Here is a 17,870-nt window from a genome sequence, read left to right on the forward strand (position 1 = left end):
GTGCCTAGACAAGCTTCCCAGTAGATTTCAAAATAAACTTGTAGTAACTTTAGATCTTTATTTTCCCCACCTTCTCCACAAGCAATTCCTTTTAACAAGAAAGAAAAAGAGGAACAAAAAAGTTGGACATCATTTGCAGTCGTGCTCGTGGATCCTCTCCTCTTCCCATGTTTGCAAAGCGCTGGAGGAGGTGGTTTGGGGGGCCTAGTTTGTTCTTCATAATTTCCCCACATTCACTTTTTATCCTCTTGTGGGCTTTCCAGTTGGTACTTAGGATTATCAGATGAGACGACATGAGAAAGTGCACAGTGCCTGGGATAGCGCGCGCTCGTCGATTCACGTTTCCTTCCTCTCGTCGTATGTTATTTTTCTAGCTCCAGTTTGCTCACTTTGCACCAGTTAAAACGAGCGCCATCATTGTTCTGTCTGAAAACCTTCCATTACAAAGCGTACCGCAGTGCGCTTAGCCAGTCCTCCGATAAATGGACCGCCATGTTCTTGCAGTTCTTTGCTACAGAACGTTCTGCTGCTGTCAACCTTCGTAGGGTGCTCGGATCCCTGGTGAGGACACGCTTTGTGCTCATTTACGTTACTCCAGAGGGCTTCACCGGATGGCCGTGCGGGGCCACAAGACCAGCGGCCAGCGTCGGCTTTCATCTCCTCCTCAACCCTTTCAGCACCGACTGTCTTGTATCCCCGGGGCCGAGGTTCGGGGATGAGGCGACATCTCGGTGCTCGAGTTGGTGCTGTTTTCTTATTGGTGACAGATGACTCTGTCATACTAGTTCATGGTTCCTTGGGGATTGTCCTGCGCACTCATCCTTGGGCCGGTTTAGTGACGTGGAGCGGATTTGAGTCTCACATACTTCTGGGAGCCGCCTGTAGAGCCTGTCACGTGCCCTCATCGAAAAGTGGGCACAAAGGCTTTCTGGTCACGACGGCCCTTTGCCTGGACGCGTCCTCTCTTCCAAACGGCTCCCTCGCTTTTGGCTACCAGCTCTCTACTCATAGCTGGAACGTTGATCGTTGGTCGTCAGGCTTCGTGCCGACTTTTAATTCATCGTTGGAGGCGTGTTCTCCTAAGCCTCACTTCTGCCCCATCGCTTTTCTTTTTTCCTCAGTGGTTTTTACAAATGGGGAGTTCCTTCCCAAGCAATTGACCTTTCCAAGTTTGTGGAGAACGGGCTTATTGAGCTCCCTGATCCCTGATTCTCCCGTCTCTCATCTGTTTCATTGTCCCTTTTTTACCACCATGAAGGGCTTGGGAGCACTGCTTCTCTCATACAGGGGGAGGCTGGAAGGGTCTTTTCCTCTTTCATTCACACCGTTTTTATGATTTTTCTTGCAATTCTAAATGTTTTGTTTCCTCCAAATGGATTTAGTTAACATTGTATTTGGCTCAATTTGCCATTAAATCGGTAAAACAAATCTGACAGTAAAGCTATGAGCACCAAGAACTCATTTCAAAAGAAGCTTTTAAACGCTGGATCCCTCCAAGTAGTGAGCATGCTAGATTGATCCTACACCACTTGAGGCCGTTTCTGCTATCTTGAGTGGGCTTCCCTTTTCTAGGATCTCTTGGATTTTGTTGTTCTAATAAGGAAGTTTTCAAAAGATTCCTCTTCCTGAGCTACGGTTCCTATTCAAGGTATTAAAGAAGACTGTCAAAGGCTCACGATTTCAAAAGAGATGATCCAAAGTCTCCAGAATGGGCTCACCTCTATTATTTGTTAGGCCTGGATCACAGCCTAGCCTAGAGACCATTAACTGCAGACAGGTTTTTGCCAATCTTGTCTGAGCAAAGTTTCTAGATTTTTCTTTTGCCTTTAGTGCAGGGATGTCTCTTAGTGTCTTATTTTAATTTTTTTAAAACCTTCCCTTCTGTCTTAGAATCAATACTGTGCATTGGTTCTAAGGCAGAAGAGTGGTAAGGGTTAGGCCAGGGGGGTTAAGTGACTTGCCCAGGGTCATACAGCCAGGAAGTGTCTTGAGGTCATATTTGAACCCAGGGCCTCCTATCTCTGAGCCTGGCTTTCCATCCACTGAGCCACCCAGCTGCCCCCTTATTTTAATTTTTTAAAACATTTGCCTTTTGTCCTAGAATTAATACTAAGTATCAATTCTAAGGCAGAAGAGTGGTAAGGGCTAGTTAACTGGGGTTAAGTGACTTGTCCAGGGTCACATAACTAGGAAATGTCTGAGGTCAGATTTGAACCTAACTCCAGGTCTGATGTTTGCTGCCTCTCTGCTCCCTAGCTGTCATCCCCCCAACCTCACTCAAGAGCTTTTAAAACTCTTCAAGGAAAAAAGGGGAGGGGCAAAAATTGAGAAATTATGGGGTTCTCCATCATTTGGGGAATGGCTGAACACATTGTGGTATCTGTTGGGGATGGAACACTCTTGGGCTGAAAGGAATGATGAACTGGAGGGACTCCATGTGAACTGGGACGACCTCCAGGAAGTGATGCAGAGTGAGAGGAACAGACCCAGGAAAACCCTGTAGACAGTCACAGCACTATCAGCTGTGATAGACTTGCTAGTATTGGCAATACAGTGATCCAGACCACTTCTGAGGGGCAGATGGTGGTTGCTCTTTACTAGAGATCCTCCAGCACAAGTGAGACACTTACTTTTCAGATAGATTATTTTGTATTCTAGTTTACCTGTTCGTCAAGCTCCGTTGTGCGCATGTGTTGGCTCAGAAAGCTGCTTGGCTTCCAAGTCTTTGATCACCAGGGGTAGGGATAATGGTAGTCCTGCACCTGGGAATTTGAGATAGCAGGGTGGGGAGGCACCAATCTCGGGTAGACGGCAATTATTTTGAAGAGGCACTTAGGAGTTTTAGGAGGCTCCAAGCTAGGTATGAGTCAACAGGGTGTCATGAGTGGTCTGGGCAGGTAGTCTCAGTGGCTGCTCTGTGGAAACTTTCTCTTCTGGCTTACTAGAGAGAGCCGCCAAGGGAACCTGAAACTGCTTATTTGTGAGGGAGCTACGGAGGAGGTGCTAGTGCAGGGATGCTGCCACACAAGGGAACTGCTCTGCAGTATGTCCGTTTGGGGTGCGTACTTGGGAAAGGTGCTGACAATGAACCCACCATCCGGAAGAGGACGGGATGGTGAGAAACCTGACACTCTGGGAATTGGTTGTGTTTACTCTGAAGAACCGAAGATAAAAGTTGGGACCAGAGGCGAAGGGAGAATGTGAAACCGACGGTTTACCAAGAGGTACAGCAAAGTCTGATGTAAGGCTAAACTGACCCTATTTATCTAGTCACTCATTCATTTATTTTTGTTGGGGGGGTTTTAAGCCCTTACCTTCCGTCTTGGAATCAACACTGTTGTGACTTGTCCAGAGGCCCAGCGCTGATGTCACAGGCCTGATCAGCGCTATCCGATGCCTGTACAGTACCGGAGGCGGTGCTGGGCCTGTGACACTGTATAGCGCTGTCTGGGATGGACTGTCCCACCTTGCACAGGCCCACCCCCCCCCCCACCCCCACTGTACTGGGCAGCCGTAGACACAGGGCGGAATCCCCTTCACCAGGCTGACATCTTCCATTGGGCAGCCACAGAATCCTTTGCAGGGCGCCTCGTACTCCTTCAGTTACTCTCAGAACAAGGCACCACACAAAGGATGATGTCATCGGAAGTAGTGCTGTATGGGAGTGACGCCATATCCTGTGCTCCTCTCACTGACCACCAATGAAAGAGGGGCCCCTTCTGGAAGTGTGCATTACTAGAAAGGCAGAGCGACTTGGATGGAGCTTCTCCCCTCCCCCTCTCTATTGTGCCTGATGACATTTTTTCACATCCCCTGCCCCTCTGCCCAACAGCCCAAAAGGCACTCCTATGTGCAGGGTAAGTGGGGGGAAGGGGCATGGCACTTGGTCTCTGGGGGAGGGTGGGCACAGCACTCAGTCTTGGGGATGGGGTAGGGGTGTGGCCTGGCACTCCGTCTCTAAAAGGTTCACCATCACTGTCCTAGTTCTATTTCACATCCTACTTAACCACAATTCTACCTAAGAACATAACGCAGAGATCTCACAACCACTTATTGAGGTCTCGTGCACATTTCATTCAAGACCTAATCAAAAATTTATCCTGGGCTTCCTCAGTGATATGACAAGCATCAAAAGTCTGACAATTGTCCATTTTTTAAAAAGAAAAGTGATGGTGCATTTGAGATTTTTATATCATACCAACTTCTGGAGTTCTATTTCTTTTTGTGTTTCTTTGTCATTCTGTGTATGTCTTGCTTCTGATTTCATTATACTTAATTTATTTTTAAAATGTCCTTTTCCATAAATTTATAAGTTAATGGACCCTATAAAAATGAGGATATTCCCATTTCCAAAGTAGAACAGAAATAGAGGATTTTGTAAAGCCAGGAGCCTCTATTGCATATAATTCATTCTTTCAAAAAAGTATACAAATTCAACTTGTTACTTTCTTTTACATAAATTAAGTAAGATGTTTAGCAATCATTTCTCCCCATCCTTCCATCCTTCACAATCCTTTCTAGGTATACATGTGCAGTCATCTACACATTTCCACGTTAGCCACGTTGTGAAAGAAACTAGAAAGGCCACAAAAAGTTACAAGTAAGCTTCCGTCTGCGTTCAGACAGCGTCAGCTCCTTCTCTGGAAGCATTTTTCATCACGAGTCCCTCATACTCTCCCTGGATGCTGTTTGCTAGATAGACTTCATTTCGCATCAGTTCAAGGCTCTGCAGGCTTTTTCGAGGGCGTCTTGTTCATCATGTCTAACAGCACAAGAGCACCACACGCATCACAGTCTTTCTCCAGCTGATTGGGACCCCTTTGATTTCCAATTCTTTGCCACCACCAACAAAGCGATCATGTGGCGGAATGTATGACACCCGTGCAAAACTCAAAGCGAAATAGGTTTATCGAGAGGAGCCCCACTAAATAAAGCCGGAGCCCTGTCCAGATCAGGACCAGAGATCCGAAGGCTTGAGAGATCGGGTGACAGGGACAGGAAAGAAGCCAATCGGAGGCAAAATAGAAAGGATACAGATCACTCGGCTGGGCGTTTCTTAGTTAATGACCCATCAGGGGCGGGTTGAGCCTGACAAATCACTATGGCGGGTCGCTTGTCCGTAGCTGACCTCTCCAAGGCCTCAGTCAGGGTCTTGGTGTTTTTGTGACGATCATGGTGCAATCTTAGGACTCTGCGGCAGTTTGGGTAACGGAGATTGCGAACGAGAGTAGCCCTCCACCTCCTAATGAGAGCAGAGGGGTCGGGTTAGTGGGAGCTCCTGGGGCAAGATGGAAGCCAGATTGGATACTTTCCCAAACTGAGCCGGTTTGTAAAGCAAACGCTGCCGTTTGACTAAGTTATGACAACAATCAAGGCTAATACTGTTGGAATCCCAAGAGGGGGTAGGTGGGGAGCCTCACACTCGGCCATGAGCTGCTTCTTTTCCTTTTCGTTCTTTGCGGTACAACCCGAGTGGTATTCCTGAGTCAGAGGGTGGGCATGATTTTATAGTCCTTTCATCGCGGATCCCAACTGCTTCCAGAATTCTTGAATCAGTTCACAGCTCCGCCGGCAGTGTGTCGGGCTCTCAATTTTCCCATTTCCCTGCCAATGTTTGTTATTTTCTTTTACTGCCATATTAGTCTGATGGCGGTCAGGTCGTTGTTTTCATTTGTGTTTTCTAATCAATGGTGGCTTTTCATATGACTGTAAAGAGCCTTGATTACTGCAGCTTTTCACTGCTTGGCCATAACCTTCGACTGTTCATCAATCAGAGAATGGCATTTTTATAAAGTTTTTTCCACTTTTATGATGAACAAAGTAGGACTGTTGTCTCCTCATCCTCTCTCCCTTCTCTTGCTTCCCCTTCCCATCTACTTCCCTGTAAGGTAGGGCAAGATAGATGTCTATATCCAACTGTGTGTGTGCGCGCATGCATGCGTGTGTTATTCCCCTTTTGGTCCAATTCCAATGAGAGCCCCAGCTCCTCTATCTTCCCTATCATACTGCCTTTGCCCTCTCTCTATACTCCTCATTGCCTTAAGGATGACAAGTTCTTAGGAGTTACAAGTAGCATCTTTCCATGTAGGAACGGAACCTTATCGAATCCCTTAGGATTTCTCTTTGCTGTTAATCTTTTCATGTTTTTCTTGAGTCTTGTTTGTGAAAGTCAACGCTGGTCTTGTCATCAGGAATGCTTGAAAGCCCTGTTTCTTTGGATCTTCATTTTTTCCCATGAAGAATTATACTCAGTGTTTTGCTGAATAAATGATCCTTGAATATAATCCGAGTTCCTTTGTCCCTGGAATATCACATTTCAGTCCCTCTGATCCATAAATATAGTACATGCTAAATAAATAGTGTGTTATCCTGACTGTGGCTGCACAATATTTCAATTGTTTCTTTTTGGCTGATTGCAATATTTTCTCCTTGACCTGGGAACTGTAACACTTGACTATTATATTCCTATAATATTTTGGTATCTTTCAGGAGATTATCAATGGATTCTTATCAATTTATACTTTGCTCTCTGCTTCTAAAACATTAGGACAGTTTTGCTTGATAATTTCTTGAGAGATGATTTCTAGGTTTGTTTGTTTTTTAATTTTCCAGTGATATATTTCATATTTCATTCTTTTAACTTTTAATCATTTTTTGATATACTATGGAGTCATTAGCTTCCTCTTGCCCAATTCTAATTTTTTTTTCAATTTTTCAGTTCTATACTTGGCAACCACAACCACCAAAAACATTCAAATAAACAAATGCAAAAAAAAAATTATATGTGAACATATTGTTTACAATTTGTTTAAAATATTTAAAGTATAGTTGAGTTCCTATTTGGATTTATTTTACTGATACTTTTTTCTCTTGATTTTTTTTTTAAACCCTTACCTTCCATCTTGGAGCCAATACTGTATATTGGTTCCAAGGCAGAAGAGTGGTCAGGGCTAGGCCATGGGGGTCAAGTGACTTGCCCAGGGTCACACAGCTGGGAAGTATCTGAGGCCAGACTTGAACCTAGGACCTCCCATCTCTAGGCCTGACTCTCAATCCACTGAGCTATCCAGTTGCCCCCCCCATTTTCTTTTTTTTTTTTAATTTAGAATATTTTTCCATGGTTGCATGATTCATAATCCCACTCTCTCTCTCCACCCTTCCAAAGCCGACAAGCAGTTCTATTGGGTTAGACATGTATCATTGTTCAAAACATTTTTTGTTATTCATATTTGTAGTTGAGTGATCCTTTTACATCAAAATCCTAATCAGATCCCTATCGCAGTATATGATCGAGCATATATTTTTCTGTATTCTATAGTATTTAAAATTTTCCCCCCTTGTTGCTTGTAGTATTTTCTCCTTAACCTGGGTGCCTTACAATTAGCAGTGATGTTCCTGTGGATTTTCATCTTTGGGTCTTTCTGAGTTGGTGATGGGTAGTCTTTGATTTCTATTTTATGTTCAGGGCAGTTTTGCTTATCCAACTATTCTTCAGTTAGTCTCTCCTTGATCTGTTTTCCAGGTCAGTGGTTTTTGTGATAGGATGTTTTATAGTCTCTTCTGTTATTCTATTGATTTTTGCTTCATTGTTGTCTTAGGAAATTGCTAACTTCCACTTGTCTGATGCTAGTTCTTAATAAGTTATTCTGTGAGTTTCTGGATCTCTTTTTTTTCATTTGGGTGATACTTCATAATTTTTTCCCCCTAATTTTTCCTCAGCTTTTCTCATTTTGGTTTTTGAGGCCTTTTTAAAGTTCTTCCAAAACCTCTTTTTAGCTTGAGGACATTTATTGTATTTCTTTGCTATTTTTGAATTAGGTATTTTTAAATCACCATTCTCCGAGTTTGAGCCAAAGTCTTCTCTGTCCCCATAATAGTTATCAATAGTTGGGGTCTTTTTCCTTTGCTTGCTCATTTTTATTTTTTTAATTTAGTGACCAGGCCAGGAGTCTGAATTGTTGACTTTTTGCTTTTATCCCAGTGTTCTAGTATTCTTGTGGTAAGCCTTTATCTCAGGTTTACCTCAAGTTTCAGGATTGCTTCATGTGTTTCTTTTTTCCTAGGTCCTATTTAGCTATTCCAGTTTTTGCAGTCCTGTGTCTGATATATTCCTGACTTCCCCACTCAGGCTCCAGTCCATGACTGACCTCAGTTATTCCAGTTGGAGCCTGTGAGTAATTCTGCCTTTCCAACTGAAAGCAACCAGTCTGCCTCCTCCTGTGATAGTAACCAGGGACTCCCCTTTCCTAGGGCTGACCATCGCTGACAAGGCCCCAGACTTTCAGCAACCATACTCACTGGTATACATTCCTTCCTAACTCCTCTCCTACTGTCACAGCTTAGGACAGAGTGGGTGTCTAGTCTGTGGTCTGCATTCCTGTGAGTTCCTGCCCTTAGGGTCTAATTTTTTTGATGATTTATTATTTTACTTTTAATTTTAGTTGTGAATAATCCCATATCAGTCATTGAGAAGGCAAGAAATAGAATACCTATTACTCTGGCCAAGTTCTGTAGAACACAGTTCTACATTAGTCACAGTATAAGAAAAAGTAATGAAAATATGCTTCAATTTACACTCAAGTCCATTCTTTCTCTTACGGTGGATAACTTTTCATTAGAAGTCATTTGAAATTGTTCTGGATCGTTATATTAATCCATTTCTAATTTTGGGGGCATTATTTTCTTCAGTGAGCTTTTGTATCTCCTTTCCCATTTGGCAAATTCTATGTTTCAAGAAGTTCTTTTCTGCCATGAATATTTATACATCTTTTTCCATGTGGTCAGTTCTATTTTTCATTTGGCCTATTCTGTGTTTAAGGTGTTATTTTTTGTGCCTCCTTTGCCCAAATATTGGCTCTCTTCATGTTTGTTTTTTTTTTCATGGTTTTCTTGTGTCTCTTATTTCTTTCCTCATTTTTTCCTCTACTCTCATTTAATTTTTAAAATCTTTTTTGAGCTCTTCCAGAAATTTTTCTGGACCTGAGACCAATTCATACATTTCTTTGAGGGCTTGGATGTAATAGTTTTGACTTTGTTTGCTCTTGAATTTCATTATGATCCTCCCCGTCACAGTTATTTATTTGTAAAAGAGGGAGTGAGCAGCCTAACTAGAAGGTCTTCACACTACACCACATCTCCTTTTCCCTCAGGCTCCTGGCGTAGCCACTGCTTCTTAAAGCCACAGCCTGAGTAGTTCGGGGCTTGTCTTTGGCTCTAGTCAGGAAAGATAAGAGCAGAAGTGCTTGGCTTAGAGAGGAGTGCTGATCCTATTGGGAAAAAATGGCAGAGTGAGTTCACGTTTGTCCTCCTGGCCTTTTAAGTCCCATTTGATCATCACTTCTCAGAGTTCCTAACCCTTTAGCAGACATCCCACTTAGATAACTTCCACTGGGCAGGGACTGCACTGCCACGCTGGCAAATTCAAACTCGGTACTTAATGCACCCATCCATGAGGTGAATCTTTCTGGAATTGGGCTCCCCTGCATGGTTAATTCACATAAGGTGCTGCTGCTGCAGTCTTCCTGGGATGTGGCCGGCCCTGTGCTGTGTGCCGCTCATCCCAGCGCTACAGACTTTTCCTGCAGATTGTTTCACGCCGTCTTAAATAGGTTGTGATCCTCCAGAATGTTTTTCTGAGGCAGCATTTTAAAATTCTTTAGAGGGCAATTGGTGATACCCCTCCCTCTGCTCCCCCAACTTGTTGGTTTACTTCCTGAACTTCCTTTGTTCTCTACAAACATGTGATGAAAATCTCCAATGGGGGGGGGGGGGCGGAGAAGCATCACCATCTTTCCCAAATCAAGAGATACACTATTTGTGAGAAGTGAGCATGATTCCCCAAAAATGCATGCTTGTCGTGCTCTCGTGTGCGTCTAATTCGACTGAAGTCTTTTATGTAGCCTGCTTTGTCAGCAGCCCTCTGAGTGATCATCGGTCATCGTACGGGTCTGAGCTAGCAAGGCCTTTCAGTCACCCTAAAATCGTTCTGATTCTGCTTCTAGTTTGCTACATATCGGATCTCTTCCTTTTTCTTTGAACAAGATGCATCGTGCGTGCTCATTGTTTGTGATCTGACATTGTGAAATGACTGATTAAAATGCTGAGCACCCCAAGCTAGTGTCATATCATTTCTTCGTTTTTTGTTGCTTATTTTGAAAAACGGCAAATTTCTTGAAGCCATTTGTAGATAAAACAGATCATTTCCTCTAATTATGCTATTCATCTTACGAAATGCAAAATTAGAGTACAGTAATGGCTCAAATACATTACTTAGGATAAAGCTAGTTTAAGTTTGAAACGCTAAGAAATGTCATAAAGTTCTCTGTTTCATCTTCAGGAGTAGAATATGAGCTCCCCAAAGGCATCCTCCTAGTAACATGGTATTCTGTATCCTAGCAACGCTTGATGACTGTTCTGCAGTGACATTGTCAATACAGACATTTCTAACAGCATCGTGTAGAAGGCAAATAAGAGATTATTCTCTCGGTCAATTATTTCCAAGCTTCTGGGTTCATTTCCAAATAAAAGGGCCTATTTTTTGTTTTCAGGAAGTGAAGGAAAAAGCCAAATTACAGTGTTTGTATAATTAATACATCAGTTAGAAAAAGTCTCTTTAAGTGCACTGGATAGGGTTGTTGCAGATTTAATCAAACCCCAAATTAGCCAAACTTTCTCTTCCCTCTCTCACTTCAGCAGTCCATTATCCAGACTCCTCCCTTCCCAGACTGATGCCTATCGTGGGCATTTCTATTACAGCCTTGCTCAGCACACCTCAAAGTGGGCAGTACGTTCATTAACCTTTAGTGTTGCTTCCTCTAGTTGGTGTCTATCATAGGCCCACAGAGAGCAATCTCGAAATAAGGAACAAGGGACCCTTTAGCCACACTTATAACAACTTGGAGGTGGAGCTTATTTCTGAGTAGAAATTGTTTGGAGTTTCATCAATTTCCTTTTACCCCAAGCCCACCCTGGCCTACCCTCGGCCACCCCCCTCCTGGGCTTCAGGAAGCCTCCCGTTCTAAGCTCTGGTCAGCCACAATCCACCACCCCAATTGCAGACTCCTGCGCTGTCGGGTCACCCTAAAAGACTGGAGTTCAAAGAGAACTCGTGGAGGGGATCACTGCAGAAACGGAAGTGAAATGACAGGCCCGTCCCTGTACCCCATTTCCTCTTAATGCTCCCTTACAAGCAGAGGAGATGTGGAGGAGAAATTCCATGCTGACTGCAGTCATTTGCAGCTCACTTTGGTGCCCCCTTTAACTCTGCTGCTGGGCTTCTGGGCTGTCGTTTTCCCTCTGAATGTTGGCAGCAGATTTATCAGTTCTTTACATCTCTGTGTACTGGTCGGGCTGGGGTAAAACTGCCCCCAAAACCAAAGTATTGAGATGGCAACAAGGCTTCTGCCAGTCATTCGGAGCCATTTCTCGCCTGGAACGTCATTCATGGTGTTTATGGATGCTGTAAAACTGTTCTGAGGAACCAGATTGTTCTACTTTGGGGATGGGATTATGGTGATCATTGGGCTGCAGTGCTGAAACGTTCCACTTGATTGTGGAGAATAGATCTATGTGGTCCATAAGGTACCCAGGACCATTTCCGTAAAAGTCTATCTTTGTTTTTCCTAAACCCTCACCTTCCATCTTGGAATCACTGCAGTGTATTGGCTCCAAGGCACAAAAGTGGTCGGCTAGGCCATGGGGGTCAAGTGACTTGCCCAGGGTCACACCGCTGGGAAGTGTCTGAGGTCACATTTGAACCCAGGACCTCCCATCTCTAGGCCTGGATCTCGATCCACTGAGCTACCCAGCTGCCCCCCAAATTCTATCTTAACCGACATTTGTTATAACACATTTCAGGATGTCTTTTAGTCCAGGTACTTACAAAGAACCCTGTTAATGAGCGCTTAATTTATGCACAATTTTTAGGCATTGCCAGAGGTGTGATTATAACGTCCACTGAAGAGAAGTTCGAAAAGGCCAAGGGAGAAACCGTCCATTTGCCGTGCAAGTACACACTGGACTCGACAGACGAGAAAGCGCTGAACATTGAATGGACCATATCGCCTGGGGACATTAAGAAAGAAGACCAGGAGGTGAGTATCAACCAGCGCCGGGAGGGGGGTCTGGGAGCAGCCACAGCACTGACCCTGCGGCCACTGAGCAGTGCTAGAGGCGGGGGAGGAGGAAGCGCTTTTCCACAGCCCGTTTGTCCACGCAGACCTTCTAAGCGTGGCTTCACTGATATATCGAAAACTCAGACGTGGCCTGCGTGGCTGGTGGCTGATTGAACCTGCCGTTGCTCCTGCCATTCCCGGATCCTGGGCCGGAAGACGCCGGAGGGAGTCTGTTCAAATGAGGGACTCGGGCTGTGCCATTCCCATGCATTACAAGGAAGGAAATTGGTAAGGAATCGGGTCTGCGCGGCGCCGCCTGCGGCACACGCTCTGCTGCTTCCTGGAGTCTCAGCGCCACAGGACAGGGAAACGCCTTCGGCTGCCCAGGCTCCTTCCCAGGCGTTCGGAGCTCCCCCCAGTGTCGGCTCTGGGTGGTGCAGGACAGGCAGAAGGAGCCCTCCAAGGCTGTGGTCAGCCGTGCTGGGGGGGGTGGGGGGGGGCAGAGATCTGTGCGCCATCCTCAGGCAGCCTTCACAGGGCGGTTACCTCTGAGACAGCTGGGGGCGGAGCCTCTCCTCCGAGGGGCGGTGCCACCACTCTGCAGGTTCAGCCACAGCCTCGCCCTGGCTCTGTCAGGGCCGCCATCTTCGTTTTGGAAGCCTGTCTGCCGCTTTCAAGGTCGCCGCCATGTTTACGTCACAGTTTGACCCCTAACAGGCCTGTCACTTTACCGCCGGGGGAGGAGCTCGGCGGCATTCCAGGGGGCGTCTGGGGCTTCACACCAGACCCCGCAGGCCTTTGTTCAGAAGATGGCCCATTCAGGCAGGACCCAGACGGGGACAGTTCCGGGGGTGAAGTTGTTCCTCTTGTTAGGGCGGGAGGTGCAGCCCGGAACTCGCACGGCCAGTCTGCTCTTGGAGGGAAGGTCCGAATCCCCCCCCCACCCCCCCAAGACCCGAGATCTAGACCCGTCTGTGCAGCCTTCCCGAGGCTTGGCCGTCAGCCTGCGAAGCCAGTCCAGCTGCCTGGAGGATTTCCGCCCACTTTGGGGGGGGCAGAGCTGGCCTGGGACGATGGGGGTGGTTGTTGCACACCAGAGCCTGGCGGCAGGATGTTTGTTGCCTTCCAGGGACAGCAGAACCATCCGCCCCAGGCGGGCATGCAGGGCACAAGAGCAGGGCCAGGAGCTTGACATGGTCTTAACCAGCATTTTACTGATGAGGAGACTGCAGTACGTGAAATAGGACCAGAAGTCACCCACACGGGAAGAGCATTGCCTGATAGTCTTGCATTTACTAGCTAAAAAGTGGGTCCTTGTTACACTGGCGGGTCATGGTGGCAGGAAGGAGCCTCTTCTTATTTCATCTTCATTTAGAGCATCTTTTCCAGGATTCATGGTCTTCCCCTCCCCCACCCCTCCCGTGGGGTGGCGCCCTTCCCCTGGGTCACGTGTGTCACTGATCAGACCAGTTCCCTGTTATCATGCTTGCACTGGGTGGGCATTCAGAGTGCGGTCACACCCCCAACCCATGTGACCCAGCCGGGGTACAAAAGAGGCTCTGGAGAAGGAATGGGAGTTTCTGTTGCCCCAGAAATGCTTCCCAGAACAGTGCCGGGGCAGAACCTTCTGGGGAAAAGCCAGCTGCCTGCTGGGACGGGAGCCACCAAGAGCAGGGACATCCCGGGCCAGAGCCAGAGCTGCAGGCTGCGGGAAGGGTTCAGGATGGGCTTTGTTGTGCTCCAGGGATGGCGGCAGGGCTTCCCTCAGCCCTTCGTTTTGTGACTGTGTGTGGAACTACAAGGCCCTCATTGGAAGCCCTTCAGACGAGATGGTGCACGAAGACTGGAGCCCCTTCAGCCCCGAAGGGCTCAGCCCCCTCTAGGAGGGGGGAGGTGGCCACCAAGCCAAGACAAAGGAAGGGGCTTGTGGAGTAAGTTCAGGTGCCTGATGTAGGTCCGCAGCATCCTTGTGTGCAGTCAGCAGCTGCGCCCACTTCTATCCTGTGAGGCTCTCCTTCCACAAGGTCTACATCCTAAGATTCCTGTGGAGATTCAACTGCAGCCCAGACACAGGAGCCGCCAAGGGCTGGGCACTCACCACTCTTGTCTTGAAAACCAAACCCTCGGCACCGACTCCAACAGGGGATGCCCAAGTTTCATTTTAGGGAAAGAAGAAACAAAACTGCAGAATTTGATGGCCTGAAACAGGAGGTTCCGACTTCTCAAGGTCCAGACGGAAGCGGGGGTTCTGTCCTCACGGTATTTGTGTTGGGGCATGATTGCATCCGGCCCAACGTGATAACAATCCAGAGCTGTTCAAAGAACTCGGCCTGACCTGACGATTCAGGGAGGAAGAATCAAGTGGATGAAATGCCCTCGTAGGTACAGACTGTTCCCTACAGTTGGCCAACCAGGGCATTACACTAATGTGTCAATCCACATGTCACGGATGGGCCCAGCCGGAGGGCATATTGGGTCTAGAGTAGAATGAAAGCTAACTGGATCGCAGCTGAATGTTGGCGGGATGGAGCCTATCTTGGTCTGGATGTCATTATCCTAAGCTACTCTCAGGTAGCCAAAAAAACCTTTTAGTGATACTTGGATGACGCCGATATGAAAACCGCACAATTTCTGAAAAAGTAACTCAGTGGTGAAACAGGGGCTTGGGGGGAGGCCGAAGCCCATTTGTAAAGAGTGCATAAGAACCAGCCTAATGACTATTGATTGAAGAAATGCATCCCTGGAAATGGCAGGAAATCTTGGTGTAGCATCAGGATAGAGTCATGCTTAGACGCTTTGAATTCACTGGTACTCATAAACTGCTCAAAAAGACAGAGATCTGGAGGAAAAGGTGGCCATAGGAGCCAAGGGTTCAGGTGGTAGCTCAGAGTTCTTGTAATTTGCATTTCTCTACTTAATAGGGATTTGGAGCATTTATTCCATCCGACTAAACATAACTTTAATTTCTTTAACCTGAAAATTGCCTATTCATACCTTTGTATGCTGATACATTTTGCTCTGTTCTCTGTACATTTGAGAAATAAGACCTTTTTTGAAAGCACTTGTTATACATTTCCCCCATTTTGTTGTTTCCTTTCTAACGTTGCTGGTTTGGGTTTTGTTTGTGCAAAAATGTTCATGTAGTCAGTTATCTGTTCTACAACTTGTCGTATTCTCTGGGTCTTATTTGGAAATCAGTGATTCCTTTATCTAGAAATCTGACGGCTAAACTACTCCATGCTCCTCCAGTTTGTTTATGGCAACCCCCTCTATTTATAAATCATGTGCTCTATGGCATGAGGTGTTCGTCTAGTCCCAGTTTTTGCCTGCTATTTTCCAGTTTTCGCAGCAATTTCTGTCAGATAGCGGGCTCTTCCTAGGAAAGCTCGACTGGGCTTGTCAACGACGAGGCTAGTGCGGACGTTACGACTGCATGTCGTGTGCCTGATCCGTTATATTTTTCAAAAAACAATTTTTAAACATGTTGAGGAATTTTTAATCATTATTTTCTGACACTTTGTGATCCATGTTCTCTCTCCCCTCCCCAAGATGGCAGGCAGTATGCTATGTTTTACTCATCCATCAGCCAGTAGCAGATTGTTTGGATGATTGTCAGTCTATAATACAGATGGCAGTTTGATAGTGCTAAGCCATCTTCCTCCTTATTTTCCCCCACATCAATTCTTGGCCTTTTATTCCAGGTGAGTTTTCTTTTTGTCTCCCAGCTCTTTGAAATAAAATTTGGGTAGTTTGATTGGTATGTCACATGGGTTGTTCACACACACACACACACACACACACACACACACACACACACAGCTCACCCCCAATCTGTTGCAAAGGTTTATCGATTTTACCTTTGTAATATCTCCAGTATTCTCCCTTCTCTCCTGGCGCTCTGATCACTTTAGTGCAGGTCCTTGCATCAGGATGACTGCCCATAGCTTGGTGTTGTGCCCCCTGTCTCCAGTTATTCCCCACTTCAATTCATTCTCCGTTTCGCCACTAATGTGATTTTCCTAGAACACGACTGATTGTGCCAACTCTCTGCTCAGTACTCTGGGCCTTCTCCTCGCATTCTACCTCCTGTAGGAAGCCCTCCCTCCCCACCCCTCGTAATGCCAGGCCTTTCCTTGGTTGGTTATTTCTGATTTATCCTGCATATATCTTGCTTCGTATGTCTCTTTGCATGTTATCTCCTTCATTCAAGGATGAGTTTCTCAAAGACGGGGAACTGCCTTTTGCCTCTTTTTGTCTCTTCTGTGCTTAGCACAGTGCCTGGCATGTAGTAGGCACTTAATAAATGTTTATTGAATAGAACTGAATACAAACTCTGAAACAGATGGGCTCTTGCTCATTTGTTGAAGCAGATGTTGATTTCTCCCGCTCACTCCCCATTTGAGTTAGGATGGAAAAAGCTCTTTTTTGCAGTTTTGTTCGAATCTCTGCCCTGCTTCCTCCCAATTGAGTGCCTTTAGGTAAGTCACTTTACCAGCCTGACCCTCAAGTTCTCCGACTTTTTAAACAATTGGAACTTTCGAGCACGGATGTCTCTTCGAGCTCTAAATCTTTCTTCAATCTGAATAATGTGATCCTTTCTTTATTCATAAGTCCTTTAATATTGTATAGACTACCATATATGTTTATTGATTTGAATTCACTGAAGTTTGATGTTCCCATTTTAACATATTCCGGAAAAGATAACGGTCAATTTTTCATGCTGTTTCGGGGTTTTGTTTGGTTGTTTTCATTTTTTTACTGATAAATGCACTTCTTTGCTATATTGGCCAACTTAATAAAAAGGTTTTCTTTTCTTCTTTAATTTTAGATCATTTTATATTCTAATGGCCAGGTTTATGACCATTACTCTAAAGACATGAAAGGACGAGTGTATTTTACAAGCAGTGATCCCAGCTTAGGCGATGCATCGATCAATGTAACAAATTTACAATTATCAGATATGGGTACATATCAGTGCAAAGTCAAGAAACTCCCTGGCATTGCGAACAAAAAAATGCAGCTTTCTGTGCTTGGTAAGTTTTTATAGATCTGTACTGATAGATATTGTTGTGAGATCTGCGCCCAAATCTTGCTAATTTTCGTAATCATTTTAACCTTTTTAAATTTCCACACTTTCTCCGTGTGACAGAATGTGTATGTTTCTACTTCCAGGTGAAAAACAAAGGGTTTCTTTTAAAAGGGGAGTGAGGAATGTCTGCTTTACATACACATGAGATACTTAAAAGTGACTTTTGCCTTAAATATCACCTGTATGATCTCTGTGTCTTGACAAGAAATATAGGGGTGCTCGTTTCACGCACCAGAAAAGTTATGCTAGTTGGGCCTTGGCAGTGTGTGAACTGAGAACTACCAGAAAAACAAGCAGGTTTTGGAGAGGCAGACGAACTGGAGACTGAATTGTCAGCCTTCACTGGATTATAGAGGAAGAAGCGGGGAGCGCCAGGGAAATGTCTGCTTCTGCTCATTCACTGCCCTAAAGCCTTTTACTGTTGTGTCACAACAAAATGGAGTACTAGATCATCTGATTCATCCCCTACAGAACCCATGTGTAGTGTAAGCAGTAGCCATCAGAACCAGACACGGAACCGGCTGAATAGCTGGAAAGGAGTACAACAAGGCTCTCTGGATCACCCTGTTTAACTTACATGTACGGTAAGTCATGCAAAAGGCCAGTTGGGATGAACCAGAAAGCAGAAGAAGATTGCTGAGAGAAATATCAGCCGTCTCTGATTTGTA

The 17,870-nt window shown here is 45.5% G+C and overlaps 1 protein-coding gene across 1 annotated transcript in view; it reads left to right on the forward strand.

The window, feature by feature from the left end:
- CXADR (CXADR Ig-like cell adhesion molecule) overlaps positions 1–17,870 on the forward strand; it is a 43,403-nt gene that overhangs the window by 11,780 nt on the left and 13,753 nt on the right. The window contains exons 2-3 of the mRNA XM_056797052.1: positions 11,926–12,092; positions 16,942–17,146. Coding sequence (XP_056653030.1) covers positions 11,926–12,092; positions 16,942–17,146 — 372 coding nt within the window. The remainder of the gene's footprint in view (positions 1–11,925; positions 12,093–16,941; positions 17,147–17,870) is intronic.

Source organism: Monodelphis domestica, chromosome 4 (genome assembly GCF_027887165.1).
Source record: "Monodelphis domestica isolate mMonDom1 chromosome 4, mMonDom1.pri, whole genome shotgun sequence".
NCBI classification, from domain to species: Eukaryota; Metazoa; Chordata; class Mammalia; order Didelphimorphia; family Didelphidae; genus Monodelphis; species Monodelphis domestica.